Below are 18,356 nucleotides of genomic sequence, written 5' to 3'. Positions count from 1 at the left end.
AACCATGGTTACTCTTAGTTTAAATGGGATTAAATGGAAGTAAAAACATCTCCATCTAAATATGAGTGTACTGGGGTCTCACAGGGGGCTGAATCAGTAGTCATTGACATCGCTGGGAGTCTTTCCATTGAATTTAGTGGGTGTTGGAGCTTTTCTAAGCTTGATTAAGCCTAGATACGGTCAGATCTTACCTAAGAAGACATTATAATGCAAGCAGGCTACTATATGATCAGTAAAATAAATGTACCCATTCAGCCATCCATTCAGCCATCCATCTTTCCATTCATCAACCATCATTTTGCATTCACTTTCCATTTTCTTGACTACTTTTTGGAATTTAGCAGGAAAAATGGAAGCTGTTAAATGTAACAAGTTGTTAGAACTTGCATGTATTTACTAGATTTGATATTTCTCACAGAATCATCCCTATTCTGGTTTACTAATGACTTAAACTATATGCTGGTTTATACCAGAAAATCCAAAAAGTAGTGCAGAAAAGATAATGGAATCAAGACACTATGGACAAATACCTATCTGTTAAAACTTGCAGTCTATACTGACAAATAAGAAACGTTCACACTGAAAATCAGGAAACACGTGCAAAACAAATGCAGAAAGAGTTCTGTGAGCTATTAGCGGAACTTTAGTCCATGAAGATGGAAAGTCGGTCCAGTTCCTGTCCCTAACCGGGACTCTAATTTGTGAATACTGTAGGCATCATCAGGAGGAGGAGGAAGCAGTGTCAGGCAATTCTCACCTGACATTTATGTGAATAAGAGACATCATAAATGGGGATTATCAGAAAGAAAGAGACTGATCGTTAAGGAATGCTTTTCTTTTTAAACATTAAATATTTTTCCCTTTTCATAGAATCACACTAAAATGCCTGTACTGTAAATTAAAAGCAAAATCCCCCTAGTGAGCACAATTATTTTGATAGCTAGTAGATAGTAATTATTATTATTGAAACCGTAGATCAGAAAACAAACACAGCTGTAATGCGTGAAACTTTCTTAGTGTCTTCAGTATAGCGTGGCTGTTCCAGAGGCCTGATTCTCGTCCCACATCCTGGTGTAACCCAGGATAATCTTCACAGATGCCAATGGAATTACACTGGTATGAAAACGGTATGGGGGAGAATCAGCTCCAGGGAGGCTCTCGTGCTTCTATTGACAGATTATTGTTAGCTGAACCAAATAGCTTTTAGATGATGGTGTGAAAATTTTTTGTGAGATTTTCATGTCCTTTTTTTCCTTTCCTCTGAAAGCAGCCTTTTTTTCTCAGGAGTAAAGATTTCTGGTTTCTGTTTGGACTACTTAAAGCAAGTTTTGTAACAAAGTTTTCTCTTATATTATCAGCTAAAACATTTTTTTATGAATAGCAAGAGAGTAGACAGGTTTGTTTGAATTAATCCTTTGAGTTTCCTCTTAATTTTCATTTTAATTAAAAAATAAGGGAAGTGATTAAATTTATGAGAGCTCACTTTCTCTCAACAAAGTTAGGACACAGAAACTGCTAAGTAATGACTTTGCTGTTTAGTAGTTCAATAGCAACAGCTTAGGAATCAGATAAAGAAATTGATTTCTGATAGTCAATCTGTGCTCAAACAGCTAATTAAATAGAAAATAAAATCTCAGATTTTATTTCTTTCAGTGTAACTTAAAGAATGAATTAGTGTATTTTGTATTATGTACAATCCACAAATGCTCTTTGGGGAAGTTCCATTAAGAATAAATTACAATATTGTCTAATGCTGGTAACAAGCAAACTGCTGAGCATTACGTTCAGTATCTAACAAAAAAAATGATTTGCTATGAAGCTGTTGAAAGGCCGTATGTGGTTTAGAGTTTGAAAGTCCTAATTTCTGACTAAAAGACTAGCGATTAAAATTGCTGAAAGATACGTATGCAATATTCCTCGCTTTCAGCATCATACTGTAATAAATCACTTTGAGGATAAGTGAAGCAAATATAAACACTTGATAAAACTCTGCCCAAAAGTTGCTTCCTGTAAGCCTGCTGGAAAAAATATCTAGAAGATATGAAATGTATCAAGAGTTCAGATAAATAAAATGGGGTAGAAGTAGGGCATCCAAAAGCATATAGTAGAGCATTGTATAAACTTGAACCCGCTGTTCAGAACTCCCACTGACAGAGGAAGTTTCCCATGAATAAGGGCTGCAAGTATGGGTTTTGAAGACGGAAGTTATTATAGTTCATTATAATATGTGGTTCCACGAAGTGAAAAGCAGAGTAAAATAAAAGGAAAGAAGAAAGTGAATACGATTGAGGCAAAGTTTAGACTGCTTAAATATGTGAAACTGTTGTTGGCCTCAGCATAGAGCTCAAAAATGTGGATTCCAAATTTCTTGGCAGCAGCTTATTCCTTTACATGTGTGCCTGGAGTTTTACTGAGTTATTCAGCTAAAGGGTCACTTTAGTAACGGAAAGTTCTTAAGGCAGCTCTGGGGGGTTAAATTAATTCTGGTGGGAAAGACCTTCAAAATTGTAATGTTCTTAGAATTCCAATGATAAAACCTTTCTCCAAAATGTTCCAGAATTTAAATTCTTTGAGGTATTTTCTCCATTAACCTATAAATACTTTGGATTACTATCTTCTTGCAGGTAGGATTTAAGTAAATTAATTAATTTTTGTTTTTAGGTTGATACTTTAGAAGGTGAAACACAGTTTACAGTGCTCTTGACCTTGCAGATCTGGCAGGTAGGATTGTTTAAACCTCATAATAAAAGATGATTCCTATCCAAAGATCTAACAAACAATATTTACACTGTATGAATTTTAAAAAGCACAAAATTCAGATGCTTTAAAAAAAGGAGATACACATTTCTGTGATTCCCCTGCTGAAGGAGGATTTCTAGAGGCTGAGACATCTGGCAAAGCTTACGCAGTGTTTCGCCTTCCTACTATATGCAAGTCAGAAAAAAAGGTAGGCAAAGCCTGCCCACAGGAGCCTCCGCAAAGACAGCTATACAATATGTTTTAATAGATCATTCCCTTTTTCTCCATAGAAATTACAATGGACAGTAACAGTGAAGGCGGTCGGTCTCGGTCAGGTAGTGAGGGAAATATTTCACCTGTAAAAGAAGAAGCTTATTATCGCAGCATTGGTGGACACAAGAAATGGCCTCAGCAGCGTACCATGGCCTCTGAATATAGATACGGTATGCCGAACATTATTCATCCTTTATGACAGACACGTTTTAGAGCTGCGTGTTAACAAGTGCGGTTTCTGTATGACACCATTGCATGCAATGCAGAATGCCAGGGGAACTAGCTCTTAAGTCCTGTCTGCTCTCAGGTAAGTTTCTCCGGCTCAGCTGTAAGGGACAAACAGCCCTTAGTCCTCTGTCCTGAAACTGCTGTGCAGCCACCTTTCCATACTCGACCGAGTCCAAGCACACTGCATTGCATGACCCTCTGTGAAGCTATGCTGCTACTAATGCCAGTCAGTATTTACTGTATACACCCGAACAACCATTCATCACAATGACCACATTTCCACTTGATTCATGTAGACTGGACAGGGACAAACAGTGGCTGGTAAATCACAGCCCAACGGCCTATAATAGGAAGCAGTTACCAAATATTACTCTGATTTACGGCTTGGGCTACACGAAGATTCGGGGTCTTTTCAGTGACCACGCAAGACTTTGGCTGTGTCACTTGGTGAAGACAAAAATTATTTTTAGGAATAATTACATCATAATGACAAACTTGTATTACACGAGTAAGGCAATTATACCCACTACTGATAGTATTTGTTGCTTCATCAACATAGAAATCATTACATGATCAACAACTCGGTTTTCATAGTTCATAACACAGTAAATTGAAGTGTCTAATGCTTAACCCATAAAAGCAGCCCAGGCCATATATAGAGCTAAGAAACACGTTAGGGTTTTGTTGATATCTGAAATGAAACAAAAGGGGCCCTGAAAATTTAGGTAAATCATAACTTAATGTTGAGTTTCAAAGCAAACTTATATTTGACTGACTTACAACCAGGTCATCAGCTTGCGTACATTGGTGTGTATCTAGTGAATTCAATGCAACTGTGGTTGCAGCTGTGCATCAGTTGGGAATCTGGCCAGCTGCTTCCAAAGACTAAGATTTCACACGCACAGTTACGTGTGTGTATATGTATGATGTACGTATTACCTCTTGAAAGAATAAGATAAGTCGCTAATGAGCTAATCAAGAGATTATTTGCTTTCTGGTTCACTGAAGCAAACATGACTATTCTGAGTCAGGTTGTTACAGGCCAGTGCTTTTAACAGAGATACATTTGGCTATAATTCATGTTTGCACCTAACCCCCATTAACTGCATTTGGAGTTGGATGCGAAAATGGAAGTTTTTAATTTAAAAAGCAAAACAAAACACCCCTTAACCCACCTGTTTTGCATTGCCCGGTGGGCCTGAGTATGAACCACAGAATGACTGCAACCTGACTGCCGGAGGAAAACAGAACAGAGAAGAATCCCATCCTTTGTGTCCCATTGCTTTCTGTCCCACATGTGCCCTTCTCCCACACTTCCTTTCTGTGCTTTGTGCGTGCCTAAAGCTTCTTGGCTGGAATTTTTCCCTGCCCTTTTGCTGTTCTGCATTTTTCCCTATTCACATTCTTTCTTGCGCTCTGGACCCAAGAGTTAGTAGCTGTTCCCTTAAAGCTGTGACCCTCTGAAAATTTATTCTGGTAGTTTAAAAATACCAAATGTTGAATAAAATGCCTCTGATGTTGAGGCAAAAAGAGGAATTTTATCTAAAATGTTCCATATTGAATGTTCAAACTATTACAAAAAATGGGATCGTTAATTTGTGAGAGATGATTACAGCAAAATTGCATTACTATGAAAATTGTTTGGAAAAATTTTGATATAGTTGAACTACGCTTTCATCATAATTCATAACATCGCTTTCTCAATTTATTCATTGTGAAGGATCTTGTAAACTGGATGATAAGTGTTGATTCAGCAAAGAACAAAAGTACGTGACTCCCACTGAAGTTAGAGGGACTTGCACAATAAGCCAAGTTTTTCAGAAGTGGCTTGTGATTTTGAGGGTTTTATTTTTGGGGGACTTCAACTTCATATATCTTGAAAGAGCCTATTTTTGGGGGGAAAGTGCTGCCACGTGCTCTTTCAAAACAAAATTAAAAGCCTTTGAAACCTGTCAATCAAAACACTCATTGTTAGCCATTTTGGCCTAATTTTCTAATTCCGTTTTACTGAAGTCCATCCTTAAGTATGTTGTTGAATCGTGGACTAAATGCATTCTCCAGGTCATTTGAAAAGTCTGAGAGATGTACGAGACAAAACGTCAGTTCTCATTTTTTACATCCTAATTGACTTGGTACCCTGCAGTGGACAGAGTTCAGTGCAGTGTCAACTGTTGTGGTATTCATGGACGATCTTTCCTAATGAGCTTATGGTTAAATGCAGTCATAGCTAACCATCCCTCCTGGATTTTAACACATCTTGTTAGTGTTTGGGTTGGTTTGGGGCACTGCTGGCTATGTTCTCTATTGACTGTGTTTAAACAAAATCATAGGCAGTGTAGTTCCAACCCTGGCATAACTAACACTGCTGAAATGTATTTCTTCTTGCCTGTCTGGAGAGAAGGGGTTATAACCATGTTTTAAACCTGGTACCTAAAACATGGTATGTCAACACAGCTGGGATGTGCTTTCTTGTGTCCATGAAGAGCAGAAGCAGCTGTGCTGGAAAACAGGTGGATCCAAAGCATGGTTATTTTTGCAGTAATGCTAAAGCCTATCAATCAGACTCACCATTATGTCACTCTTAACATGCTTCATTAATTTATGGCAAACTCTAGTAAACCTAACAAAAATTGCTTTCTTACCTGAGCTGTATTGACCTGTGTAAATGTCAGTGTGGTGTAGGAGGTCACCACCACATTCAAGTGCATGCAGATTGTATATGCTTTTTAAAAAAACAACTTGCTAATTAAAAAAACCCCACCAAGCTTAATAGGACATGCATTAAGTTATTAGGGTTTTTTCACTGACATGCCAAACATTTTTCAAATATTAACTGGAATAGTTGAAAGATGAGGCCAACTTGCATTATTGAATTGTTCTTTTCTGAATTTACTTTTCACAGATGGCTATGGTGGTCATGACCATCTTTCTCCAGATATTTATGAAGAATCAGAAACAGATCCCGGCACAGAGGATATCTCTACTCGAATATTTGTTGCACTCTTTGACTACGATCCGCTGACCATGTCCCCAAATCCTGATGCTGCAGAAGAAGAGCTGCCATTTAAAGAAGGACAGATCATTAAGGTGGGATCTAAAAACAAAGGAAACGAAGGACCCAGTTTTATAAACAGGTCTACTTTGTTCCCCACGGAGAAAGCAACTTGTGTGACTAGAGTCCAAGATTTTTTTTCCTCCAGAGGTTCAGGCTGTAAATCTCACTGGATCTGGAACCTAATCTCTAGTGCTAATGGCTTAAAAATAATTAGGTAATGGGCAAAAATCTCGAAGTTGCTATAGATAGTTAGGGCCAGACTCAATTAGAGACTTAGGTGCTAAGAACAAAATTGTGACTCTGAAGCCCTCTATGTCCATTGCCACAAACTCTGCAGGCTTCAGAGAATACGTCCTCTTAACTGGAAAGGCACCGCAGAAGTGCTTAGGTTGTACCTTCATACATACCAGAGCTGCTATATTTTTTTAAACGCTGAACGCTCCTAGCTAGTATACACTTAGGATTAATTAAAGTCCAGAAGTTAGGTATTAGGTATAGAGTCATCCTCTTCTGAGCCTGGGAAAACCACTCCCTGTTCCGACTGTTCGGTGTAAAATACACAAGCTGCCTTTAAACAGGGCGCAGAAGGCAAATCCAGCCCTGTTTCAGGTGACGGGGACTGTGTTGGGCTCTGTCAATGTTTTTAGCCAGCCCCCTATCCCAGCTTGCCTCATCTTATGATCGTGCAGCTGCAAGGCAGATTTGTTTAGTTTGCTGATCTGATTTTAAAAAGCTAGCAGATTTTTCTGTTGAATCAGCAAACGTAAGCGTCTCCTCCTACAGCTTTGTGTCTTACCCATCTGGCACAAAATGGGCAGAAATGAGAGAGGCAGAAGGAGCAGCTGCTGGTAGTCCAAGGGTAACTGAGATTTCTGTGTGATCTGAAACAGAACCTGAAAAAATGTAGACTTATTTGTCACACTACCCATTTCAAAGATAAAATGGTAACTTAAGCTATTAAAATACCGAGTGCCTTCCACCGTGTTGGATTGGATCCTAACACAAATGTCCGCATCCTAAATCACAATTTTTTTAATGTTAAATACCTTGTTAGATGTGTTGCTTACCTCCTTCCATGATAGAAGATTTATGCCAAAAATATGGAACTTGTTTAAGAGCTTATTTTTCTTTGCAAGAATGTTCATTTCACTCAGGTATTTTAATTATGTCTTCACAAATATGTACATGTTTGGCACTGAGAAGTCTAGAGAGATCCCACATCAGATACTTATTCTCAGTGATGTTTAGCTTATATTTGGGACCGCGGTGATTATTACTGAGTGATCTGCTGCTTTCAATTTCTCATCAAATTGCTGTGAAGATGGATTAGTTTGCGTTTTCAAAATACTTTTTGTACATTACCTGAGCAGCGAGATGGTGGAGGGTCAGTTCCACCACGAGCTATACGAAGTCTGTCCCGTATATGTGTTAAGTCACATACGCTGTACTGTGTGAAGTAGTAGTGGTGCCAGGTAAGTCATGGATATATAGCGATTAAAACTGAAAAACGTTCCTGCTCTAGAAAGTTGAGGCTATTCAACGGTCATTTTTAATGAACTGAAGGGATTAGTTTGGGGGGGTTTGTTTGTTTTTAAAAAAAGAAAAAATGATTGAGCCTAAACAAGGAACAGTCTAAACTCAGTCATCAGTTTGGCCTTAAGAACATCATTTTTGTTTAGTAGAATCCTCCATCTAGGCCTTTGAATCATTAGTAGCCTTTATGAACAGACTGCATTTTTAGCGTTTAAGAGAAATGTTGGATTTACCTGTTCTTATTGATGAAAATTCATGCTATTTTTATACCTTAATTGACAATAGCAGACGATATACCTAAAGGACAATAGCAGAGCTTAGGTAAGTGCATATATCAAGTATATTAAGTATTAGATAGGCATTTTTGATCATATATGAGTTGTGCTATTCAAAGTAAGAACACTTTGGCACAGTTTTTCAAATGCTTCATTTTGAATATAGTTCATATGGCACCCAAAATGGTGCCATGTGAATAATTGCATAAACAGGAGCGAAAACCATTAAGTACGCTTCTGGCTCAGCACAGGGAGGAACTGATGACTTTTAATGGTGTCTCTCACTTTTTGTGCATTTCACTGCTAACAAAAAAAGTCCAAATTCTGCTTATGTATCTGAAGTCATAATTCACATTAGCATAACAGTTCCGGTTTTGCAACGTAAGTCAGAGTAGTCAAAAACGAATACAACTCCACATCCAAACTGTAGTCATCTGTCTATGCTTTCGTAACCATTTAGCCTGGATTAAAATTCCTGAATGCTAAAGCCTTTCTTGACCCACACTATCACTGTTTGAATAACAGGTTTTAGTAACCATTTAGCCTGGATTAAAATTCCTGAATGCTTGACCAACACTATCACTGTTTGAAAAACAGGTTTATGGGGACAAAGATGCTGACGGATTCTATCGTGGAGAAACCTGTACAAGAATTGGCCTTATCCCATGTAATATGGTCTCCGAGATCCAAGCAGATGATGAAGAGATGATGGATCAGCTTCTAAAACAAGGCTTTCTTCCTTTGAACACGCCAGTTGAGAAAATTGGTAAGGAAAAATACATACGCTTCACTTCTCCTAACTTTTGGGTGCTATTAACTTGGCTGGATCCGCTTGGCCTTTTGTTTTTACTATATGCAGATGCATCTAAATTTTACAGCAATTTACCACACCATGGGATACATTCTGTGTCAGTATCTGGATGACTTTATTCAACTAATATTTAATCTCGGTCACGTCTTTTGCTGCAAATGAGGACTTGTATCTTCACCACTCCACCCGTTACTTTCTTTTCTTACTTAAAAAAAAAAAAGGGTTTTGTCACCTGAAAGATTTCTAGACACAGAACATGATCCCTGTGCTTTGGAGTGTGCTGTGCTGAGGTGCTTTGTGATACGCTCACTGCTGCAAAGCATAAAAAGAATCACGACTTTGTTGTTATTTTTACTCTTCTGTATTTTCCTACTTTACCAATAATTTAAAGGGATGGTGGCAAAGGGTTACGTGGAATCTCATTTGGGATAGCACTACATATTATGAGATTTTATGGATATTGCAGTAACAAACCCTTTAAAAAGCAGAGTTTGGCCAAACAATTCTGTGTTATGAACCACTTGCATTACATCATTGGTTCAGTGTTGTACACAGAGACACAATGCAAGTATCTTCACTTCGATTTCTTTCTAAAAATAAATTTCATACAACTATCTCAATATGTTTTAAAAGTTTCTACATGATTCAGAGAGTATAAAGGGCTGGAATTGGTTCAGTCCTGTTTAAAAGTGAACTGTAGAAGTGGTTGCTAAAAACCCAAAGAAATCTTCCACAATTGTTTTCTTAGATTGAATAAAACCTTACGGCTTCCAAAATCATATTAGTAAATGTGAGACAAAATATTTTTTGTTTTTTTTTTTAAGATATTGAGATATTTTAAAATTCTCCATGGTCCACGAAAGGGAAGGATGATTTAAGTTCTTAAATGCTTAATTGAGTTCCTAGTTCAAATCTGTGTATTTATTTACTTCTGCCACATAAATACAACAAATCCTCCCACCCACATGCACTTGTGAACCCCGCTGCCCGTCTGCTCCTCTGGGTATAGCACATGCACCTACATGTACATGTATAGGAGGAACCCGCAGGATAGGCAGACGTGGGACCTACAGGTGTGCCTGACTAGGCTGGCTGCCTACAGCGTTATTCTGCACAGGTAGTCGTTCTAGCTTGGCTCTACGTCAGTCGAAGTCTGTCAGGATGAGATGCCTAACCCGCTTTAGGTACATCTGTAAACACAGCTGGGGGCCTGATGGGATCGACAAGTGTCCAAATATATTTCTGCTTCTAGCAATAGGTCACGTGTGGGTACAGAAAGTGTCTTCCTAAGCAGCTGCGATTGAAACTTACTGCTTTAAGGAAGTCCTGCTCAGTGCTCTCGGCTCTTACCGAAGTCAGCAAGTTGTTGATGCAGAACACTTGAGAAATTGAAACCAGTAGTCTACCTAGCTCCCCATAACTGGAATATTTTGGCTGTCTACGGGTCATATTTTGCAGATGTAATTGGATTTTTTTTGTTGTGCTCATCTGGCAGTGTCTCCTGACATAGCTGAGGAATCAGAAAGTATCTTGGAAAGAGGGAGAGGCAATTTGTGACAGAAATGTTGCCCTGCCTTACATTTTTAAGCAAGTTTTTTTATTCTGGGATGTTTCTGAGCGAGCTGTTAGCAACCTACCCCCAGCAGTTCACCTTTAAATATCTTAGCGCTTTAAAAGCATCGTGTATTTCTCTCTTCAATATGGATTTAAATTGTTAGCCATTTAAAAAAATGAAAACCAACAAACGCTCTTACTAATGGATTTGGAAAGAACAGTTAGTTTGGCTTAATTTTAAACTAAATACAAATTCTGAATAGCAGATATCCACGTGCTCAGACCCTCGCTGTCGCAGAGGCTGCCCACGTGGATTTTTTAGCAGAAGCAGGCTCTAATTGCCGGTCTGTCTCGTATTGTTACTCGTATTTTTAATGTCATATCAGACACTTTACATGCTGTGCTCATATGACTATATTTTTCTTAATCCTTTGCCCACATGAAATCCTTAAAAACAGAACTTTGAACAGCTTCATATCTTTTCTTCTTTTATTTGTATGCATTCCTTTCCTGAAGCCAACTGTGACCGTTTCAAAGAGAGCACACGCTCTGTACACCGCAGATCCAGAAAGTCTAAAAGAGGTCTGTGCTAAGAACCAATAATTTGATTCAAGCTGTAAATTAGCTGAAATGATTTGAGCTGTCTAGATTTATTTTTTTTATGCCTTTGAACTTTTGGAAACCGGAAGTTGGAAAAGATTGTCACGCAGGAATTATGTATAGGGTCCCTTTTGGATTCTTTTCTTGGTCGTAGAGGGCCCTTGACCCTGAACAGTGGGCAATGTCTTGCCCCCGAGATGTACTTCCAAATGGAAAGTGCGACGCTGAGACAATCATTTAGGTATGGGTTGACCCAGGCTTTGGGGAACCAGGGGGATCGGGTCCCGCGTCCGTTACAGTCCGTGCCTTCATTTTGGCTCTCTCCTGTGTCCTGTGTAAATCCCTTGCATTGGTAGCTGGGAAAATAACTCCAGACCGCCCACTGCAAAAGCAAGTGATCTCCTCTGACTGAATGCCTCAGTGTCAGCTGGCGGGTGATGTGACAGCTGTGAGTGCATGCTACACTCAGTACTTGCTCCTACATTAGCCGAACCTTTAGTGTTCACCCTCCTGCCGGGACAACCGTTGGGTGCCTCCCAACCCCAGGTTTCCTTTGTCACGTTGCATACTGCTCGTAAGACCTGCCCTCAGTGCCTGTCTGTAAGTAGCACTAACAAGCATGTTTCTCTTGCTACAGCAATCATCCGCAAGAATCATGCTAATACCATTCAAATTCAAAATGAAGCCCATTTGGGACTTCTCTGTAAATGTTTAATATCAATCAATAAACATTTCACGTGGTTCCTGGAAACTACAAATTTTACTCCTTTCCTTCTGTTCCCCACAAAGGAAACTTGTAAAATTAAACCGTTCTTGAGAATGTGTTTTTTGTAGTCAGAGTCTTGAACATACTGCAAACCACTTACGTAAGGGGTGGCCTCCTCTGTCTTGGGACAGCCGAGAGCGTCCGCGTCTCCGTCCAGTCTCCCAGCAGAAAATTGAAGAATCATCCCAGGCACAAAACTCCTCGTGATTGGGAGGGGGGGAGGGAGCAAATGTGGAAGTTTGAAGAAAACGAAACAAACATGACTTTTGAATGTTTGGCTTTGTGTAGCCTGGTAACCTCCGATTCTTACAACCACGAATGGCTGAAAATTTTGGAACATTAGTTTTGCGGATAAATACCATTCAGAGGATTTGGTGGCTTAGAATAAAGAGGGCAAGCCAACTGTTAAAAAATTATTTACGAAACGTACGTGCTGTTTTGAAACCTTTATCCGTGTTAATAGGTTTGGTAATCTGTGACCTTCTATCACTGTGCTAGAGAAATACCAACACTGTTGTGAAAATGACGTGGGGAAAAAATTGCACCTTGTTTTTCTTTTCAAAATAACTTTGATAGCTTTCCTTCCCTTCCTCTCCTTGTGATCGGAACAGAAAGAAACAGACGGAGTGGCAGGCAACATTCGGTGTCTACAAGAAGGATGGTGGCGCTGTACGATTATGATCCAAGAGAAAGCTCTCCTAACGTTGACGTAGAGGTATTGACGGAACTGGGTACTGTGTGTACCGTTTATGAGCCATGCTTTTGTTAAATCGTAGTTGGTACTAGTAAGCATTGCTGTACATTTACAGTGGGTGTGCAAAAAAAAAATAATAGTTCAGCGTTACAAACATTGGTCAAGTGTATTTTGGGCGGATGTGTATGACAAGCTTATGACTGCTGTACAAGTGGCTTTATGGTTCCTGTTCAAACAAAATCAAAGGATGTCCTTTGTAGGAGTTATTTAGTGTGGCTCAATGCAGTATGTAGTCAGTGATGGAGCTATGGTTGTGCAATATATGTGTCTACTTATCTATATTACAAAAGTCTGTAAGGAAAAAAGCATGGAGTTATACATAGTAGGGAATGATTATTTTCCACTCATTGTTTTCAAATTTCCGTTGTACGTTTCCACGTAAGAATATGACTACTTTGAGACGTGTCCTAGCTCATGCCGACAAGCTGGTAGTGCAGCGTGCTTTCAAAGCTCTGCAAGCCCCCCTACAACCCCTCCAAAACTCAACCCTCCTTCGCAGCCCAAACCAGAACAGTGTAGCACAGTAGAACAGCATTTGTCATATATTGTATTTCGTTCTCTTAATTGATGCATCTGAGCTCTCATGGACGTACGTCTTGTCTGCAGTCCTTTTTTATAACAATGTGAGGATATCTTAAACAACAGCTCAGCATTAGCTCAATCGTCATTTAAAAAACCAGCTGACCGTTAGCTGGGTCTTCACTATGGGTTTATCTTCCGTTTACCTACGTGCAGTCTCCCATCCCTGCCTATGTCAGCAGCAGCAATGGAATCGCTTTTTACGTTGTCTTTGATGTTACACTGCAAGTCCCTCAGTCAGGATTTGATGCAATTTTCATTTATATATGCATTGTGGTGAGAATGTCAGAGTACACTCAAAGCTCTCAAAAAATAGTGTCCCCAGGAGCTTCCTCAGTTACTCTTTAAAATGCTTTTTTTAACTGGTGAATTGTAGAACAATTTGGAATTTTTTAAAGAAGAAAGTGAATTTTGAAATACGCAGGACTCGATGCTTTAAAACTCAGCCAGAGTTGTCTTAACGTTTCTCACTGAACCAAATCTGGTTCTAAATTATGGTGTTTCGAAGTAGGCTGGGCAACAAATCAAATAAATTGTCCTGATCTATTGCAAACAGTTTATTTGTTCGCTCTTTCCCACGGCCAAAGGAAATTAAAACTAAGTTAAAAAAACCCGAATTGAATTACATTTAAACCACAGGCAATTAAAAAGAGCCCAGTACACTGCAGATCAGGGGCTGGAGCTGCCTGTTATGAAGCCTTTATTGAACAGAATCCAGTACAGCTCCACAATTTTAGTTCAGGAACTGTGTGTTTCAGGAAAAGCAGTCCTGGCTGTTCCCGTACCCGTTAGTCCTAGCGCTCAGCTCAGTACAGAGCATGGCCCCGAACCATGTCCCTCCCCCCTCCGCCTTGTTCCCCCCTCACAGAAGGATTGCCTCTAAGGGACCGCTGAAGTCACATAGTTCAACGTTTCAACGTTTGTTCAGGTTGTTCAAGGCTTCGCGCAGATGAGTTCCGAGTCTCTCCAAGGTCTGGTTGCACTCAGCTCGTTTGTCGCAGCTAGTCTTGTGGGTGTCTAGAACCTAGTGGGAGAGGTGCCAGGTTTAGCAGGCAAAAGAAAAAATAAGTTAAAAGAAAAAGGTTTTGCTCTTAAAAGTTCAACGTGGTTTCATCAACCGTGTCATAACATAAAAGGGAGGGGAAAATATTACTGGATTTACAATTAAGAAAGAAACTGTTAACCTTTGCCTAACAGAACATGCACTGTCACGCCTTCCTTTTTCTGCAGGCCGAGCTGACATTCTGCACAGGGGACATTATCACTGTCTTTGGTGAAATTGATGAAGATGGATTTTACTATGTAAGTTGGCTTCTGCTCAGTCACTTCAAACTGCTACAAACCGTTAGAACACTCTTCACTAGCGTGCATTATTAAATGACAGCCTGGGGGGGGGGATTTCGGGGCACAATTCCAGCTTGTCGTGTTGTGGGAACAGCCGTGATCCTAATTTAACAAAAACGTCAACCCAAATGGCACGCCTGGGGGCACCGTCACGATGGGGTTAGCATCACCCCCCCCGTTTGGTACCTGGCAGACTGAGGTCACCGACATCCTGTTAGAGAGCCGGGACACGAACCCGGCCTCACGGCTCCCGCTGCTGCACGGACTGTAGCAGAACCCGAGAAGCTCCCCCCTCAGCTGGAGGGGATCGTACGGCACCGAGGAAGGTTCATGCTTGCCACTTCAGCACAGGTTTTTGGGGATTGCTGTGAACGCAGCTCAGAGCTGCCGCTGGCATTTTGTAAGTAGTATTTGCCTCAGTTTGCTGAAAACGTGTATTTTGATCACACATGTATCTGTGCAAACATGTGAATGACTTCTAATGGGTAAGGCATTTCATGTGGGAGAAAAACCGAGGTCCAGCCTGTCCCTATGATAAAGGGTTATTTGATTAAAATAAACCAATAAAATAGTTCAGTAGTCTTCTGAGCACTAGTTAACTGATCATAGTATTCTGTCCTTCCTTTGAGAAGAGTTTAATCGGGGAGACAATATGCCAGCATCGCTTGCCCAGCTGAACTCTCTTCAGGTCGATAGTAGCTGCCCAGCTGCATCTTGAACTTGCGTCTTCCATTTCCACGGTGTCTTGGCCATAGAAAACAGGCCCAGCTGTCTCTTTCAGACACATTTTAGACATGACCCCTGTTGAGACCCAAAGGAATACGGTGATCACCTCCGAAGCGCCTTTAGGTCGTGCAGCCTAGCACCACGCCTATCTGCGGCACTGCAGTCCTAAGGACCCAAGTCGAGAAACTCCGTGGGAATCCACTTCCCACTTCTCCGTTGCGCAGAACCACCACCGGGGTTCATTTGCTCTCCATTACACACGCTCACTCTTGTGATCTTCAAAAGCGTGTACACTCTTAAGGTCCCAAGTGACCTTAGATGGATATTTCCTCTTCCTCACTGGCTTTGAAATAGTCAAAAGTATTTCCTTACCTTCTTGAGAACCTACATCTGCTCTAATTACAACATCCACTGAAATTTTTGTCATGTTGCAGGGTGAACTTAATGGACAAAAGGGGCTGGTTCCTTCCAACTTTCTTGAAGAAGTGCCTGATGATGTTGAAGTCTATCTATCGGATGCACCCTCGCGATACGTTCACGATACACCGATGCGTACAAAAGCAAAAAGGGTAAGCAACCGAATAAGAAAAACTTAAAGTTTTTATTTTCCATTTCATTCTGTCCCATATATAATTTAGACATTACTTTTAACGTTTTAAATCCATTTGCCTATTTAAAATTAACTTTCAAATATATAAACTTAAAGAAAAGTGACTTGACTTAGCCTTCCGCTAGCTCGATACATTTGTAAATGAAGAAACTAAATTTAGCATTTGATCGCAGTCATTGCAGTACCTTCAATTATATTTTGAGTTTAAACAGCTTTTCCCTGGTGAAAGTAGTTACTTCCTAATGCTTCTAAACTACTCCTACTACGTGCACTACCTAGATGAAAGCAAAAGTTCTCGTGGAGGAAAGACTGGTACACGCCTTCCTTTAAATACAAACTGTCGATGCAGCTGATTGACAGTGTTCATCTTTTAATCCTTATGACGTCCCATTCCAACTGGCATTAGTTAATTGCCCAGAGACTTCTCTTTTATGAAAGACTAATCATGTTTAGAGTATCTCATTTTTGGTTTTGTTTCATCACTGCAATATTTTTATATATTATATATTTTATATATATTTTTATTTCTTTGCTCATCTGCTTGGAAACAGAAGAAGAGTGTTCATTTCACACCTTAATAAGGCAATGTAGCCTTCACGTAAGTGAGCAACTGAAGATACCAATAGAGATTTCAATTAAAGCTACCTGGCTATCTAATGCAAGTCTTGAAACTTAATTGTGGGGGAAAAAAAAAAAAAAGAAATATGTCTCCGAAATCCTTGGCCACAGAAGAACAGGCTGTATGCTTTTACTATCTCTAATCAAGTCAATTTAGTTTTTTAGGAGACAAATCCTTTGAAAAGGAATCCTTAAAAATAAGTCAATTAGACCTCACTTTATGAAGGTCAACGTTTGGAGCATATTTCTTCCTGAGCTAAGTGTTTATGTTTACATAGAAAGGAGAGCTTGATGTCTAACTACCCTACAAAGAAAAGCTGCATATTGCATTGTTAGCCAACCCGGGATGGAAAAATGCCAAGCTCCTGTATCGAGAGAAAAGCACAACACCCCAACCCTTAAAGAACACACACAAGAAACGTAAGCTGATAACGTACGGTAGTTTACAAGGGTATAGTTGGTTTTGAAACTCATTACACTCAAATATAGCTACAAATTGCCTGCCTTAAGATGTGCTTTCCATGATCGATTATACCCCAGTTTGCCTAAGACCAACTATTGAACAATTCTGAAAACATCCCCTCATGCGGTACAATTCACTCGGCTTTTCCTAGAAAGTGCACATTTGAAATACTAGCAACTGTTTGGTTTACCAATGCAATAAAAGTCTCAGTATGAAACATGCAGCTCACTGAATGAATGCATTAGACTAAATATATGGTATCTTCAGGTGTACGTTGGGGTGCTTTACCAAGTTGGTTTTTTTCATTAGAATTAGACCTTGATTTAAAATCAAAGCAGGCTTGAAGCCCCTTTGCTTAACTCACTGTTGCACAACAAGCAGTAAATTGCTGATGTTTGAACTTGAACTACAAGATAACAGGGGTCCCTAAGGCATGGATTCTCCTATGAAAATATCATCTTAATGGATAGTATCACATTTTAGTAGTTAGGATAGGCTGACTATAAGTAGCTTTAGCATTTTCATTCAAGTCTTTTTGATGATTGAAAAAAATAGCCGTTTAAAATATTTAGGAATGCCATCATCTAACTATCGTACAAGTATTCACCTTCATTCAGCAACCTCATAGCTGCAGCATACACATCAAGCAGTCAGGGTCTTTAAGCTTTCTTTGATTGCAATTAAGGTTCATTTTAGCTTTTTCTTTTTCCTTTTTTTCTTTTTTTTTTAAGCCAGTGTGCCATCTTCTCAAATATGTCCATGAAGTTTGCTAGCCACTTTTAAAGAAAAGGCATGTAAAGGACATTAAAAAAATAAGTGATCATGTAGCATTTTAAGTAATTTCTTCTGAAAACAGTTTGGCTTCTATAGATTGCTAATCTGTAGTAACTAACACACACGTTTATTTTTCTTAAATCTATAGCTAAAAGCATCCCTCTTCATTTTTGTACTGTCAGAGTACTGAAATGCAAAACCAAAACCAGTTCTGTGGCTTTTGTGGCCAGAACTATGGCAAATCCAACTCGTTCCTTCAAAAAGTATAATCAAAACAGGACTGTATTGGAGTGTTTTCTACTGTCTATACTTTTCCCCAAAATTTATGCATTTTCCGTAAGCCCATACGGTATTTTAAGCCACAAAGAAGGAAGGAACCAGCCCTTTAGTTTAAGTGGGTAATGGGACAAGTGATGTTACCAACTTTCTTGATGATAATAGCTTTTAAGCTTTCAAGCATTCAATAAATCATAACAATGTACCTAATAGGTTCCTCCTGAGAATACAGGTACATCACGGAGAGCACCATCCCCCACAGTTCATCTCCATTCTGGGTCACCTACGTCACCTATGGGTTCTGGTAGTCCCGGGAGAGGCAGGGATATGTCCTCGAAAAAGAAAAAGGGGCTGCTTTCCAAAGGGAAGAAACTGCTG

General features: G+C 39.6%; 1 protein-coding gene across 3 annotated transcripts in view; it reads left to right on the top strand.

Annotated features, from left to right (window-relative positions):
• RIMBP2 (RIMS binding protein 2) overlaps positions 1 to 16,546 on the top strand; it is a 149,737-nt gene extending 133,191 nt beyond the window's left edge. For 2 of the 3 annotated variants that reach the window (XM_009320950.1, XM_009320949.1), the window contains 6 exons: positions 6,143 to 6,327; positions 8,701 to 8,869; positions 12,446 to 12,549; positions 14,398 to 14,469; positions 15,672 to 15,806; positions 16,399 to 16,425. In XM_009320950.1, the coding sequence (XP_009319225.1) occupies positions 6,143 to 6,327; positions 8,701 to 8,869; positions 12,446 to 12,549; positions 14,398 to 14,469; positions 15,672 to 15,806; positions 16,399 to 16,425 (692 nt within the window). Of the gene's footprint in view, positions 1 to 6,142; positions 6,328 to 8,700; positions 8,870 to 12,445; positions 12,550 to 14,397; positions 14,470 to 15,671; positions 15,807 to 16,398 lie in introns of all 3 variants that reach the window. The other variant, XM_009320948.1, reaches the window with a different exon arrangement.
• The last annotated feature ends 1,810 nt before the right edge of the window (positions 16,547 to 18,356 follow it).

The sequence above is a fragment of the Pygoscelis adeliae genome, unplaced genomic scaffold (assembly GCF_000699105.1).
Source record: "Pygoscelis adeliae isolate BGI_AS28 unplaced genomic scaffold, ASM69910v1 Scaffold353, whole genome shotgun sequence".
Classification (NCBI taxonomy): domain Eukaryota; kingdom Metazoa; phylum Chordata; class Aves; order Sphenisciformes; family Spheniscidae; genus Pygoscelis; species Pygoscelis adeliae.
Note: the sequence above shows the minus strand (reverse complement) of the source record. Positions and strands in the feature narration are given on the sequence as shown.